Genomic DNA, 14967 nt, shown 5'->3' with positions numbered 1-14967 from the left:
TCTGGAAGATATACCTTTGCATGAATACGCATCCAGCGGCTGTAAAAAGCATGCTTACAAAGGCGAGATGCACGACCCATTTCATCTTTGCCGGTTGTAGCATTAATAACTTCAAGACCAGTGTCTCCTACTGTCCAGTTCACGCTGAAGTTTGGTGCTTTCCCTGGTTGACGGGCTTCTGCATTGCTAATACCTGAAAGAAAAGCAATGTTTAATGACAACAGTAAATACTAACTCTTGATTTTTGTTTTTACTGGGGAGTGATACAGCAGAGCTACTGAAATCACATCACTAAGCGGTTTTACAAGCAGATTTTTTTTATTCCGAGGACATTCTCCTGCAGATTTTTCACTGACTCGCGGAGATAGCGCCATGCACATCTCATTCTTATCCTGGATAAAGTGCTCTCTCCTTCTGTCCTTCCTAGCAGGGCAAATGTGCATCGCTGGAGCCGTGAGAAACCAGCCTCTGCAGCGGAGGGGATCGCAGAGAGGTCTGTGGCAAGGGTCCATGTGGACAGTAACATGAGCGCCTTGACACATCCATCTCAGGAGGATTTGGCCTCGCTTATAGGGCAAACCAATAAACTAATTATTAACCTGCAAATAATTATGAAGCAGAAAAAAAGTTGCTCTGCTCCTGCACAAGAAAATGCTGCTCTCCGAGCCCACTCAGTAGTGGGACGAGCTGAGTGTAGGAAAGAGCAGATACTGCAAGGTTTTGACAGTTATAACTCTCCAATCAATTCCCTTTCACTCTGCTGTTGTAAAAATTTAGGTGCATGTTGCTTATCTCATTCCAAAATGAGTGTGAAACTATGAACCCTGGTCATGTTTCAACACACAGTTACAATTCAGCTAACAACTTTGGACTGAGGTCTTATTTGGAGAGGTTGTGCTTATTTAGAAGAGCCTACAATGTGCTTTTTCACTTTCCCTCATAAAAATGGAGTTAGGTCAGAGCAGTGGTATGAGACGGCAGGATGCCTTGCAAACCAAGGCATGAAGGTGCCTACATTTCAGTAGCTGTCAAGCACATTTCATTAAAAGCTACCAATCTATTTCCTCCTTCTTATGGACTATGCCGGGGCACGGCATGACTAGCGTAGGCAGCAGCACTGACGCTGTGGGTATCTGAGTTAGGCAAAGTGAGCCCCATCCTCAGCATCCTCCACAGAAAGCCAAAACTGGCAGACATTTGAGTCTTTCAGCATAAATCCGGCTGAGCTTCAGCTGCCTCCCCACTTTACATCCCCAGTGCTACTTACAGTGCCCAGAAATGGTGAAATGCAGGACTCAAGAGAGGATGCAGATCATTTTGCTCAGACATTAAATTGTGCGACACCTCTCAAATAACAGCTTCATCTCTACTGACGGAGAAGTAAAGCCACCACAAGTCTAACCCAAGTGTGAAGGGAGGCTGGCTGCCTGCCCAGGGCAGGATTTATTCCCCCATGGCACCCCAACGCTGCAGAGATGCACTGTATATAATGACCGCAGTACCATGCTTGAAGATCACGGCAGCTGCTGCCATCCACGTGCAACTCCTCTCCTGCATGTGCAGCAGGACGGTGCTCGGTGCTCGCAAGCAGGAGCCAGGGACATGAGTCTGGGTTGTGCATGCTATGGAAAAGCTGAGGAACACATTGCTTTTGATCCTGCAGACATTACAGGGGTAGCAAAACTCTACCTTTAGGATGTCTCAGTTGTCTCACCAGGAGAGAACAAACAAACAGGGGATTTTTTTTCTTTCTAATAAGTAAAGATCCCATTTTTACTTTAACGCAACTCTCATTGAGAGCCTATTTCAAATCTACTCTGAGGTCATGCTAGGTCCTACACTTTATAAAATCTAGTGAATTAGTATAAATTGAACATAAGTATTGCAGCAGGATGCATTCCTTGCTGATATTTGAAACACAATCTAATAAAAAAAGTTAAGCCAACCTCAGGCACCCAAGCGCAGGTCTGGCTCACTTGGCCCGAGTCTCACGCCACCTCTAGGCCCAGCACGCGAGACCTACAAGGTCTGAAGTGGCCCCTCACTAGAAGAAGGACATCGAGGTGCTGGAGCGTGTCCAGAGAAGGGCAACGAAGCTGGTGAAGGGTCTGGAGAACAAGTCTTATGAGGAGCAGCTGAGGGAACTGGGGTTGTTTAGCCTGGAGAAAAGGAGGCTGAGGGGAGACCTCATCGCTCTCTACAACTACCTGAAAGGAGGTTGTAGCGAGGTGGGTGTCGGTCTCTTCTCCCAAGTAACAAGCAATAGGACAAGAGGAAATGGCCTCAAGTTGCACCAGGGGAGGTTTAGATTGGACGTGAGGAAAAATTTCTTTACTGAAAGAGTGGTGAAACATTGGAACAGGCTGCCCAGGGAAGTGTCCCTGGAGGTATTCAAAAGACGTGTAGATGCGGCGCTTAGGGACATGGTTTAGTGGGCATGGTGGTGTTGGGTTGACGGTTGGACTCGATGATCTTAGAGGTCTTTTCCAACCTTAATGATTCTATGATTCTATTCTATGAATGACACAGCGAAATTCAGTTTGCTTACTGTAATCAATTCCTCATTTACTAAATAAACAAACATTCTGAAATATCAATCATATTGAACTTCCTGAAGCTGTTGTATTTTTACGCTTTGTTTATGTCAACCTGGTCACTATGACTGATAACCAGTAATTAAGTGAATAAGAAAATAATAAAAAATAACCCTACCATTGCCCATTTTCTTAAAATATAAGCTCAAAAAATTTAGAATTGGAACAAAAGTTTCCTGAAGAGCTCTTTTCTGATTTCTTTTAGGAGAGAGGCATCCAGGAGCTGAAATACAGCAGGATGCCACGGATCTACACCCACCGATCTGTAAATTGGTGAGCAGGGATGTGGGATCCACACACTGACCAACCCGGAAGGGCAGACAGCGGTCCCTGCTGAGCAGGTACCATCAAGAATATCATGCAAGCAATACTTGCGGAAGACCCAGCAAGAACAGGGCTTTATGACAAGATGAGAGTCGAAAAGTCCTCATCACAACTTCTGTGGTCCTTCTGAGCAGTTGGCAATGAGCACATGCATCACGCCTCCTGAAAACTGGAGCTGATCATGCACAGCACAACTTGTCCTGTGCCACTGAAGTGCAAACACTGCCACTCCATGAGTCATACAACACGAGGCTTGCACCTAAACGCCTAATAAATCATAAATTCTGGGTGCACACAAAACGAACCTCAACTCTGAGTCTCCAAAAGCATATAAATTCAGGCTGCTTTTGTGAAGCTTATGTGAAACAGACCCATGCTGACAAACATCTTAATCAAAAATTGGTTTTACCAAAACTACTGAGGCAAGAGGGCTAAGAAATTGCCACCATATGACAAGTGGGTCAGTCATATTTTTTCTTTAATTTAATGATATCTATGCTATTACCTTTGCTTTTGTTCCATACATTGCTGAACAAGTATAGGGATCAGATATAGTTCATCAAGTACTGTAAAACACCATTTGCTCCTTGAGCCTGCTCCTGCCCTATCAGCTACTCAAACAGCTGTGACATCACAAGCACCCACACAAGCAAATTAAATAAAGATGAGGAAGCTGAACATCCAGTATGCATTACATTTCCATGGCAATTACACAATTGCATTCCTTAGGTTATTTTGATGAATTAAATAAATTTAAAAAATAGACTCAGAATTTCAAATAAGACTTAAATAACAACACCCTGTTCAGCTGCTTAATTATCTGCATGAACCCTTGAGAGATGGCAAAGGAGTCCCTGAAAGTGAATCACGAGTAGCACAGACAGGGAATAAAGGTCATCTCAAAAGCAAAGCGTCTGATAACACTTTAGGTGGATCTTATCTTCCCCCTCAAAATCTAGACATGAACATAGCACAATAAGCTGAAACTAGTAATGGGAGAGAAAGCTAGGATAGAAAGTAAAATATTTTATTCTCCTTTGAAAACTGATATAACTAAGCTACCTAGAGACCATCGCTCAGAACTTATTGTTGAGTATTATTATAATGGGGTATAATAAGCAAAAGCAAAGGTCACAGCTCTTTGCGCCTATATAAATAATAAAGCTTGACAGTTCTTTGAGGACAGAGCTCAAAAAAGCTTCATTAAAAAGGAGATAAAGAGCTGAAAAACACCAATGTGAACGGGAGGATAAGGTACCAAGGAAACAGCAAAAAAAAATCACCAAAGGTTCTGCTGAAGGATTTATTTTTGTTAAAAAAAAAAAATATAAAAAATGCAAATGTAGACAGCAGTCAGAGGAGTGCTGAGGCATGACACATATAATAACCACTCTTGCTGTGGTGACTGAAGTCTTCTTGTGTACAAAAAATGAATGAATGTTTTGCAAAAAGGGTGGGTGGGTTCCCAGGCCAGAGCCCCTCTTCACAGGCAACGTGCCAGAGGAGCCATCTCAAATTGAGGTGCCAGTAAAAATAGTTCTAGGATATGCGTATGAAGTAAGCAAACACTGGTTATGGCACCCAGACAATATTCAACCGCGTTTAAGGAAACTAAAGACGAGGCAGCAGGAACAGCAGTCATGGTACATAACCTCTCATCACAAACCACACAAGTTCTCCAGGATGAAAGGTGGCCAATGCAACTCCAATTTTTAAGGAGTTTAGAGGTGTGCCAGGGAACTACCAGTCAATAAACATGACATCTGCACCAGGAAGGCTGCAGGAACTACGATACCACCCTACTGGGCACAGATGTAAATACAACAATATTGGGAAAGACTCAACAAAAAACTGCCTTAGTAACTGAAGACTGGAGGTGGCCAGTGTGACACTAATTCTTACAGAGCCCAGGGAGTAGAAGGCCTGTCTGTTCAATGTCTACCTTAAAAACAGACTTAATGGGCACCTGGATGAAGACGGTCTCCTTGGGAAGAGCCAACACAGCTGGAGACCCTCAAGCTCTGTGCAGACCTGGAAAGTGGGGGGGGGGAGGGGGGAACAAATGAGGTGAATAAGATTGGTGATGATACTAAATTATTTAAGAAGGTAAATAAGAGAAGCAATTGCAAAGACCAGCAGCAAAAAAGCTCACAACATTGGGTGACTGAGCAATAAAAAGGCAGATGAAATTCCTCACAGATAAATACAAGGTAACACATACGAGGAAAAAACAAAGCAACTTTATATAAGGAGTGCTGGACTTGGAGCTGGATATTAGCATTCAGGAATGAGATTTTAGTTTCTAATATTCAGTTCTACCAAAAGGTCAGGTCAATGATCAACAGTAATCAAAGGAAGCAAAGTGAATGTTAGGAATTATTACTGAAGGATCACGGAACTGAACAGAATATCATGATACCACCATATAAATCAGTACTGCTGCTTTATCTTGAGTATCGGGTGCTGCTCTGGTCTCACTATCTCAAAAATGTGATTGTAAAATGGAAGGGATGATCCTTACGTGGAAGGGTCTCCATGCAAGGGACAACAAAGCAGACTAAGACTTTTCAGCTTGCAAAAAATAGGACTTATGTAGGAATATTGCAGAGGTATAGAAAACTGAAAGCCATGACAAAAGTGCCATAACAACTGCTTATAGCCTGTATCATACAGGGCACTGAGGAGCATCTAATGAAATTAGCAGAAAGGAAATTCCATTGCACAAATCTTTACATGTCCTACAGCCCTCCTTACTAAAGGAGGCTGCAGATGGTAAAAAGTTTAAACCAGTTCAAAAAACAAAACCAGGAGTTCATGAATGAAAGATCCATTAAGGATTTCTAAACACAAAGATTCTCAATACCTGACTTGCGATGTCCCTGATCCGCACATTACTGCTGCAATTCTCAGGAGGTATCTGCAGAGGCTTACTATTTCCTTTTGCTTTTCACTGCCTAACTACCTGTGGAAAAAAAGAGTACTGGGCTGGATGGATTGTACCTTAAGACCTTGGTCTTACCTAAGACAATTCTTACGCTGGTGATAAGATAATCAGCAGATGTGACGCTGCTCCAGGATGTTTCAGCCAAGAACCAAAATAGGAAATACCTGTCAGCAGCACCACGAGGAACTGGTCAAAACAGCCAACAATGTAATTTCTGACAATACTCTGATAAAAGATGGGAAGCTCTAGAGAAACTAAAGCATAAGAAACTATCAACTGACCAGACATCAAAACAGGGAAAACTTTGCCTGCATTAATATTATAATCACAGCTAAGAAAAAAGGCATTGTCCACGAAAGCAGCCACTACTGCAGGGTTCAGGGTTTGGTTGAGTAGCTGTTGCAGACAGGAGAGCATGTTGGGGCCCAGCCTGCTGTCTGCTTTGTGGTCATAGCCCCAGCGGATGCCATTAGCCCAGGTCCTCAGGCATCTGAGGCACACCTACCAGCAACAGGAACCATAAGGACAGATGCCTGATGAAATTTAGTTCACGCTAGTTGCCTCCAGTGATGAAAGGCTTGCCTTTTATATGTAACCAGCTCTCTTATATTTGATGACTTCCGCTCCCAAGGATTTTCAAGGGCTGATTCTCTGATTGCTGAGCTCTGCCACCCTACTTCCACTCCAGGTGAACTCCTTCGTGCCTACCTCCCACAATGGCTCCAAAAAGAGTCTGTGCAGATTACCCTGCAGACTGGCACTTTGTTATCGGCTGATTTATACAATCATCCTCATTCTATTTGAGAAATCGATCCCTTTTCAGATTATTCTAGAAATTCACAAGATTCGAACCTGTCTTCTCTTCAAGTGAGCTGGCCAATTCTCAGAGAGAGCTCATGTGCTCTCAGTGCTGCGGTGTTAAAGGCATCCCAAAAGGCTGCGTCCTGCAACCAAGACTTCCAAGAGTCAGCACGGGGAGGGAGTTTTCTACCAACATATGGGCTTCCCGCATCCCCTAGCTGAAAACCAGCTACTCTGATATGCATGTTCACATTTAACTTGCTGGCAAAAGGAGGTATAAGTAGAAAATCTCCTATGAGGAAAGAAAGATGATGAAAAGAATTTTTAGCAGTAGGTAACAATAACTCAGTCTGACTTTGACTTAATGCAATTGTCCCTGCAGACATAAAATTTGTTTTATGAGAGGAAAAAACCCCAGTTTTTACTGTACTTTTTCAGTTAAACAGGTGAGACAGTGGGGAAAGACAGCTATTTCTCTTTTAGTTCATCCCTCTGGTAGAAATGAGTCACGATCACACAGTTGTGTGTGTGGTACCAGGAGGAACATAGAATTGGGGACAGGTATTTCTGCAGTGCTTATTCCAGGTGAGAATACACTGTAAAATGTGTGAATCAAAGACCAGATGGGTAGCTACACAAATGCCCCAGCTGAATCCAACAGCATGGGTCAGAAGACTAGCTTTCAAGACTGAACTAGTAGAAGAAAATCCATCAACACAATTCTCCGCCCAACCTCCCAAACCAGCTTCCCATATATTTTTGAGACATGTATTTTCATGAAAACTCAACAGCTGAGAATGTTTCTGAACTCTCTCTACTGCTCAGCAAGTCCCAACTGAACGGTTTAAACAGATGGTGCTATTTCATGGCAAACAGATGATAACAATATTTCAGAAAGATGATTTTTAAGAAGACAAGGTACTATTATGTGTTCTGAAAAGGGTAATAAAAACTCCCACCCCACCCCAAACCTGCTGTCTTGAAGAATTTATAAAAATTCCCCAAAATCAGGCAGAAACAGTCCATACATCAGCTACTATGCCCATACAACAATTTAATATTTGGTACTGTGAGTATTGTAACTGTTACTTAGTTGCTAATAAGGACAAATACGTTACTTAACATTTTAATATGTCCTAGTTCAGGGAATCCTTATTAATTACCTTTCTTATCTAAAGAAATGCTCGTTGTTCAATACGCTCTTTTCCCCACTCCCTCCCTAAATCTATTTTTAAAATTCATGTCAAACTTTAAACATGCTTTAAAATACTGAGCTTTTTTTTCCCTGGAAAATAAACAGACACATGCCAAAAGCCAAGCTCTACAGAACAAAGCAATGCACACAACAAGAGGGAGGATAAGAGATTTCAGTTTTATAGCTTTCACAGAATTACTGTAACTATCAGTTTTAGAATTTAAGACACTTCAGAACTTCCCGTTGAAAGTCACAGCTCAATCAGAAGTTATGACCTGTTAATTCAAATACTGCCATTCCTCTTAGCCCCACTAGAGCCTAGGATCAGCGCAAAGCCAAAGAACAGTACTTAAATGTTCAACAGCAGCTGCAAAAGACAACCGCTAACTACACTGGCTGGGGCTTGCCATATTGCTGTCTGTCAGATATATTTAATACTCCATTAAAAATATTCCCAAAGAATGTGCCACTGGGCTCTGAATACAGCATTTGTGAATTAACCTACAAAGTGGAAATTAAAATATTATGATTATTGGGTCATGCAAATAAGTTGGGTGCCATGCTAATTAAAGCCATCGCTGCATCCAACAGAGATTGATGACAAAAAGAAAATACAACCAATGGCAGCTGAAATGTTCTCTCCATCCTTTTTTAGTTGGTTGTTGATCTAGAAATTGTGAGCCAAATATGTCTATCTTGGCATACTGATTAATGACGTGGCTGTTCAACAAATATCTGCAATGGCAAGAGAAATGACAGTGAGCGCTAGCACACTATTTCATGGGTGAGAAGAGGTTTCACTAAGCCAGGGCCTTCAACTTGCCTTACATATTGCTAGGGCATGCTCCAGATAGCAATTATGTGAAACCGCATCCAAAGGTTCATACTCCAGTTCTTTCCACCTTTTAACTCATGAAGAGTCCTTGCTATGGTATTTCTGACCAAGTATCTATATTAGGTTTAGACGATAACTTCTCTGTTGTAACCAGAAAGCAGTTTACTCACAGTACATAATTTGCAAGGGTTTGAGAACTGCAAAATCACATTACTACTGGAACAGACTTAATTACCGGCACGGCCTTCTCCATTAGATACTTGCCACTAAGTAAAGGTCTGTTGAGTGTATAAAGAGGTGGTAGATCTTCTATCTCTGCTATCCTCTGGTATACGGCTCTGGATAGATGATCCCCATGATATAAACTCCCCAAGATGATGCTAGAGAAGTAAATTGGCTCCACAAAGAGGCTAAGTAAGGCTCCTTGAATACCCAATACGTTCCACCTAAGAGGGAGGGAAAAACAAAACAAAACAAAACAAAAAAACACTTTCTTTTTAATGGAACAAGTAACATCTGCTAGACATAATAGCAGTCAATCACAACGGACCAGACTTTCAGCCCTTCCTCTTGACCAGCACATGACTATGGTAGCATAGCTGTGACACCTTCCAGAATTTCATAGATCAGCTTATGGGATGCTCAACAAAACCCTGAGTAAAATGACCTATAGCAACAGGTCTACTGTCAACATCCACTTCAGAAGCAGACTCCATAACTTTACTTCCCCACTAACATGTCTGGTGATGCATCTTCCAGCACCTTAATGCCAGAGATGGACAGGAGCATTCAATTGGAGAAAGCCAAACTGTGAGATCCTCAGTCAGAAACAGTAGCTGATGCCTCTGAAAGACACCTGGCAGTGGGCAAACCATCCTTCCCAGAACACAAGAAGGATTGTGTCTGCAAGACCTCAGCACCTCATCACCATAAGGAAAAGCTTGCTCTTGACACCCTAGCCAAACTGTCCACATCCTGCTGCCAGAAAGGACATAGGTAGTTGCTTGCAATATACACGGCCAAGGAGAAAACTGTATCTGAAAACTGAAAATATGCAAAGAGTGCATATACTCTTTGCTCACTTTAGCTGTTTCATAGACTCCAACCATAAATCCCTGCCCGTACCACTGTGACCTACACTGGATCAGGTCTGGTGGCAGGGATATAGCATGCATAGGAGCAAAATACTGAAGTTTTTTTTGTAGCTGTGTTCATTTGATCAAGTTTTGGCTCTCAATCTGTATGTAACAGTCATACAAAGTACTTTTTAAAACCTCAAAGTCTCCTGCAGAGTATTTTCAATGTCTTTGTCTCTGAGGTACTCTTGCAAACAGCTTGGCACTATTAAAATAGCATACTTGAGTACAACCACAACACCCAGACACAAGCAGCAGGAAAGTTTCTTTTGGTGCTTGAATAAAACAGATGAGCACAATGGAAGCTCTCGTGCTCATATAGAATGGTTGTCCTTATTAAAAGGCCCATCCTAAACCTGGTTGCAAGGTTCCCCTAGGAAAACAGGGAACTCGGATGTTGCTAACAGTGTTTCTTGCAGTTTGTGCTGGGATGGCATGGATACACATCATCATCATTTCAGGCTAGAAACCATATAGCACAACTGCTTCACAACTGCAAAAACTGAACTATACATGTTGGCTACAAGACTTGCAAAATGTTTAAAAAAAAAGGGTAAAACAAAAATTGCAATCCAAGGAAACAATTTCTTTGCATATCTTTACTGAGGATGAAAATGGAGGCAATGTGTATTAGCTTACTCACCTGTCATTAAAAAAGCTGGCCCTAATGAATGAGTAAAAATACTGTGCTAATAAAAAATATGTCATATTTTACATTGAATAAAGGCATATTTTGTATAATACTGAAAATGCAATCAGCAACCGAACGTCAGAGTAAAGATATGAAGTGAAAATTATTGCTTCCCAGGGCCTAGATGCCTTTCTAAGGACCTTATCATGACTAGAATTTTGTAAGCACAGAGGTATTTCAAGTGCCAAATGAATCACAAAAGTATTTTCTTGTTATTTGCAGTATTACGTACATCAAGCACAGAGAAGCATATGGACTGCTACATACACAGATAATATTACGGAAGAAACATCTGGAAAGAATTCAAGACTAAGCATTGCAAACTGGGGTTATACAATTGTATCTGAAACTTGCAGACACACAAACCGAGCTTCCATCAGTGAGGCACATTACATTTACTTTTCATGACCAGTACTTGAGTGACAGATGGACATTTTAAAAGAGGCCAAAAGCATTCCATAAAACCTTTGCCAGACCGTTTTTCTTGCTTCAGACTTCAGTATTTCCAGAGCTTTTGTATTGCTGCTTCCTCCCATACTTGGTGACCTTCTCCGGCACAGAAAAAGAAAGCTGAAGTTTGTCTTGCTCAACTTCTTTTGATTAAAAGAGGAGGAGGAGCGTGGACACCTGAACAAGCTTCTGCAAGATGAACTGTATGAACTGGTATTACAAGAGCTACTCTGTGACTGCCCACATGCCTGCTGTTTTGCTGGGGTGTGCTGCATCATGTTTACCACTGTGATACGTGCTCAGGAGTGCTGGATTCAGAGCAGCTGGCTTGCTGCAGAAACCATTCATACAACCAAAGCCTCAAGCTCTTAGTATTGATTAGGCAGGGTTGGATGGTGCTTAGGTTTATAAAACTAGCTTTAAATTTCAATTGTTATAATAAAAGAACATATACTTTTCTACAGAAACATATACTTGTATCAGAAACTGGCAGTAATGCAGAGGTAAACATGAAACCCAAATGAAGTTCTGCAGATTGTAACAGAGTCAAAAGGAAGGACTGCACAGAGACTTTCTTGTTGTTCCTTTTTTATACTGTACTGCTTTCTGTCAAACAGTAACTTCCCACTTCCATTAGCACGTACACTAAAAACAACCTTTATAGCTATAAACTGAGAAGAAGCTACACCAATACCACGCATCAGTTTTCGAAAGGCCACAGGCATTACCTCCTGAAATGGTAAAACTGCCTCATCCTTCCAGTTTACAAGCACGAATTGTCAGAATGCATGGCAACAAATGCTGTCAGAAGTTCACTGAAACGACAACTTCTTTTGAAGCTAATGGGCCAAATTCTGTATTTCACTACAAATAGTGCAGAGCAGAAAGTGCAACATTTACTACAGAAAACTTTAATAAAGTCAGTGTTGCCTTTCCAGTGAAACAATTAAGCAAAGGATTTTTTTCTTCACATTAAAAGTATCAGAAAAGGGTTAAATAACTGAAGCGACTTAAATCTAGTTTACAAACTCAAACCTTCCAAAGCTCAGATGTAGTTTATAACACAGAAATGAACCTTTCCACACTGCAGTAGAGCGGCCACAGCACAGTACTCATTTAGGAGCATTTGATGGCTCAGGAAAGTGATAACAGAAGACAACTCTCCCATCACTAATTCAGCAGTTTAAATCTCTCCTGCACTGGCCATGGGTAAAAACGCAAAGCTCCCATGTAAAATGACCTGATCTCAGGTCCAGTCTTACTGGGCAGATTACAGAGCAGACTGGACCCATGCAGTACCTTTTCTCACCATTAAAGCAGGAAAATGGCACCACGTTTGTAACAGAGAAAAGCACTAAAGCACGAGTGTAAGCAGAATACAGGAATGCTGCATCATGTCAATGGCGATACTGAAATGCCTGAAGTAAGGCGTGTAGACAAGAGATTTGCCAAAGGGGAAGAACACCTCAGTGGGCAGGGAGACACCCTCCAACGTAAAACTTCTCACTGGAAAAATCTGAGACGCTTGTCTTAGCTGAGCATAAAACCAGTGCCTCTTATGACAGCATTTTACATATTCTGGGTGTTCTGGTTTTAAGTTACTGCAAGAATTTTCTTTCACAACCTTTATAAAACTTCAGAATAAAACTGACCATTAAAATACAAGCTGTTATATTGATATAAAGCATAAGTCACAGGATTTAGGTCCAGACTGCCAGCACTTACATACAAGTGCCTTGATTTGAGCTGGGCATCTAGACCTCATTACGGTTAATGGTGATTTACTCAGCAGCCGAGTACAACCATAGTTGTTGGGCTGAACAGCTCTCCATCAACAAGTTGGCCATCTAATGCCAGAAAAGCTGGGGCACCTGGTGCGGATGGAGATACCTGCGGCCAAACACAAGCCGCGTGTTCAGCAGCGTGCAATACTCTTTCAACTTTGCAGTTCTGCAAGTATTGCACAGTGCAAGGAAAGGCAACCTGACGTGGTGCCAGAAAGTTCAAAGGTATATTCACTCATCCTGAACTGGCCTTTTGCTTCTAAGCTGCCTTTTGTGAGACAGAAGATCATTCAGAGTAACAAGCAGTTTGGTTCATTCTCTACCAGGGGCTCATCGAGGTGATGTTTAAGCCCTACCACGTTTGACGAGGCAACAAAATTTCTAAAGCTCTTCTAGCAATAATTAGAAAAGTACTTAAACACGAGAAGGGAAAGAAAAGCTGTAAATCAAACCCACAGCTCTCCATTTTCCTCAGACAGGCCAGCCAACATACCACAATGGCCCGACACACCACAATGGCACCTGGATTAGGAGGTTCAGTGTTCCCATCACTACACATATGAGCTACTGCTGCTTTTCTGAGACAAGGAAAAAGAAATGATAACTTTATCTGACTATCTGGCCACTGAGCAGCTCCAAACAGTTAAAAAACATAAGGAGGACAACAGTCAAAGGATGCTGTAATCTGCTGCTGCTATAAAGTGTGAAGTTGCACCCCATCATTTCCCCAGCACTAAGCCTGACTGAGGAGGACTGCCTATCACCACCTTGATCCTCCTCAAGCCTGCTAATTTTATTGCTCGTACGGCCCTCCATAAAGTTAGATCAGTGACATGATTCAAGTTTAAAGAAAAAAAAAACCCAAACCCCTGGCCTTGTATTTTGAAGAGGCAGTTTCTCTAGCCCAGTTTACAGCACAGCTCCACAAACAACTGCGGGACCACCGCTGAGAGGCAGGGAGATGCAGCGCGCAGGAGGGATGCAGCACCTGGGCATGGGTGCTGGGAGTCTCCTAAAACACTTTCTCCATCAGAGAATACACTACCGAAAGCACACTCCCAAACCCAGCTGAAAGTTAGCTTGCTTTTAGAAAGGAAATAGGCACTGGACAAATGATGCTTTTTCAAGCAGAGACTCTTACTGCTTTCAGTGGGGCCACTCTGCTGAGCAAAATGATGCAAGATGGAGCAAACTGTGTGAGGAGCAACAAATTACACCTGGTCTGACCAACATATAGCATGTATCCTTTTAGTAACCTCTTATTATTCCTCTCTAAACTCCTTATTATTTCATATATACATATATTCAGTTTTCTATGAGGAAGAAATAATGCATAATTACATACAGCTCTCTTATTTGGTATCAGGTTTATTATTTTGAGAAATTTCCATCAAAGTTGTACCAGCAGATAATCTTTTTTGATGAAGTCTTCTTCTTATACAAAAACTCTGCTTTCCATTGAGTATTTTTGTTTAGCATGAAAAATTCAGCCATCTGAAAAATTTCAGATGCGAACCAAAGACTACTTCAATTCAGAAACACTGCTGAGATGTCTCCCTAGGAGTATAGCTTAGGGTGCCTTGTATCCCCACTTTGCTCTACAGTTCACAGTTCCCCATGCACGCTTAGCTACAATGAGACCAAAAGACCGAATTTTCCCTGTCACCAAGATATTGCCATGTCCTCTACCTTGTCTGCGAAGTAATCTTGTGCTCAAGTGTCCCAAGAAATGCTCTTTCAAACCACTACATCTCACCACCTTTACAAACTAGACCCCAACGATGGCCTTTGCAGATCTGTGCACATGAATTGTGTTCAACTCCTGACTATTTACACAGAGGATACTCTCTGTGTAGTGTGCTCACCTGAGGTTTTATAGACAAGCACCGCATTGGGGAAATCTGAGTTTTACAAATTTGTCATACTTACTGGTTTCCTTATTCTATATTCACCACTTAGATCCTATTGATAACAACCTGGAGGATGGATGCACCTTTTCAACCTTTCTGCTGTTCTCAATCACACTACATTAAAAGAAGAGGGCAGAGAAACCAGAGACCGACACCAAATCAAGAGGAGTCCTCTCTTCCTTGCTGCGTTGTCACATTTCTGCTTTAGGCTACCATGTGCTCAGAGGCAAGGGTATCTACAGTGGATTCCTAAAAGTTCTATTGACTTCTTTATGATATACAGCTGATTTCTCAACTCTTGAT

The 14967-nt window shown here is 41.8% G+C and overlaps 1 protein-coding gene across 5 annotated transcripts in view; it reads right to left on the bottom strand.

Moving 5' to 3' along the window:
• The window catches only part of ADARB1 (adenosine deaminase RNA specific B1), an 86442-nt gene that overhangs the window by 7069 nt on the left and 64406 nt on the right, over window positions 1-14967 (bottom strand). For all 5 annotated transcript variants that reach the window (XM_076341978.1, XM_076341975.1, XM_076341974.1 and 2 more), the window contains 2 exons: window positions 8958-9139; window positions 15-193 (listed from right to left, as the gene is read on the bottom strand). In XM_076341978.1, the coding sequence (XP_076198093.1) occupies window positions 15-193; window positions 8958-9139 (361 nt within the window). The remainder of the gene's footprint in view (window positions 1-14; window positions 194-8957; window positions 9140-14967) is intronic.

The sequence above is a fragment of the Aptenodytes patagonicus genome, chromosome 6, assembly GCF_965638725.1.
Source record: "Aptenodytes patagonicus chromosome 6, bAptPat1.pri.cur, whole genome shotgun sequence".
NCBI lineage: Eukaryota > Metazoa > Chordata > Aves > Sphenisciformes > Spheniscidae > Aptenodytes > Aptenodytes patagonicus.
Note: the sequence above shows the minus strand (reverse complement) of the source record. Positions and strands in the feature narration are given on the sequence as shown.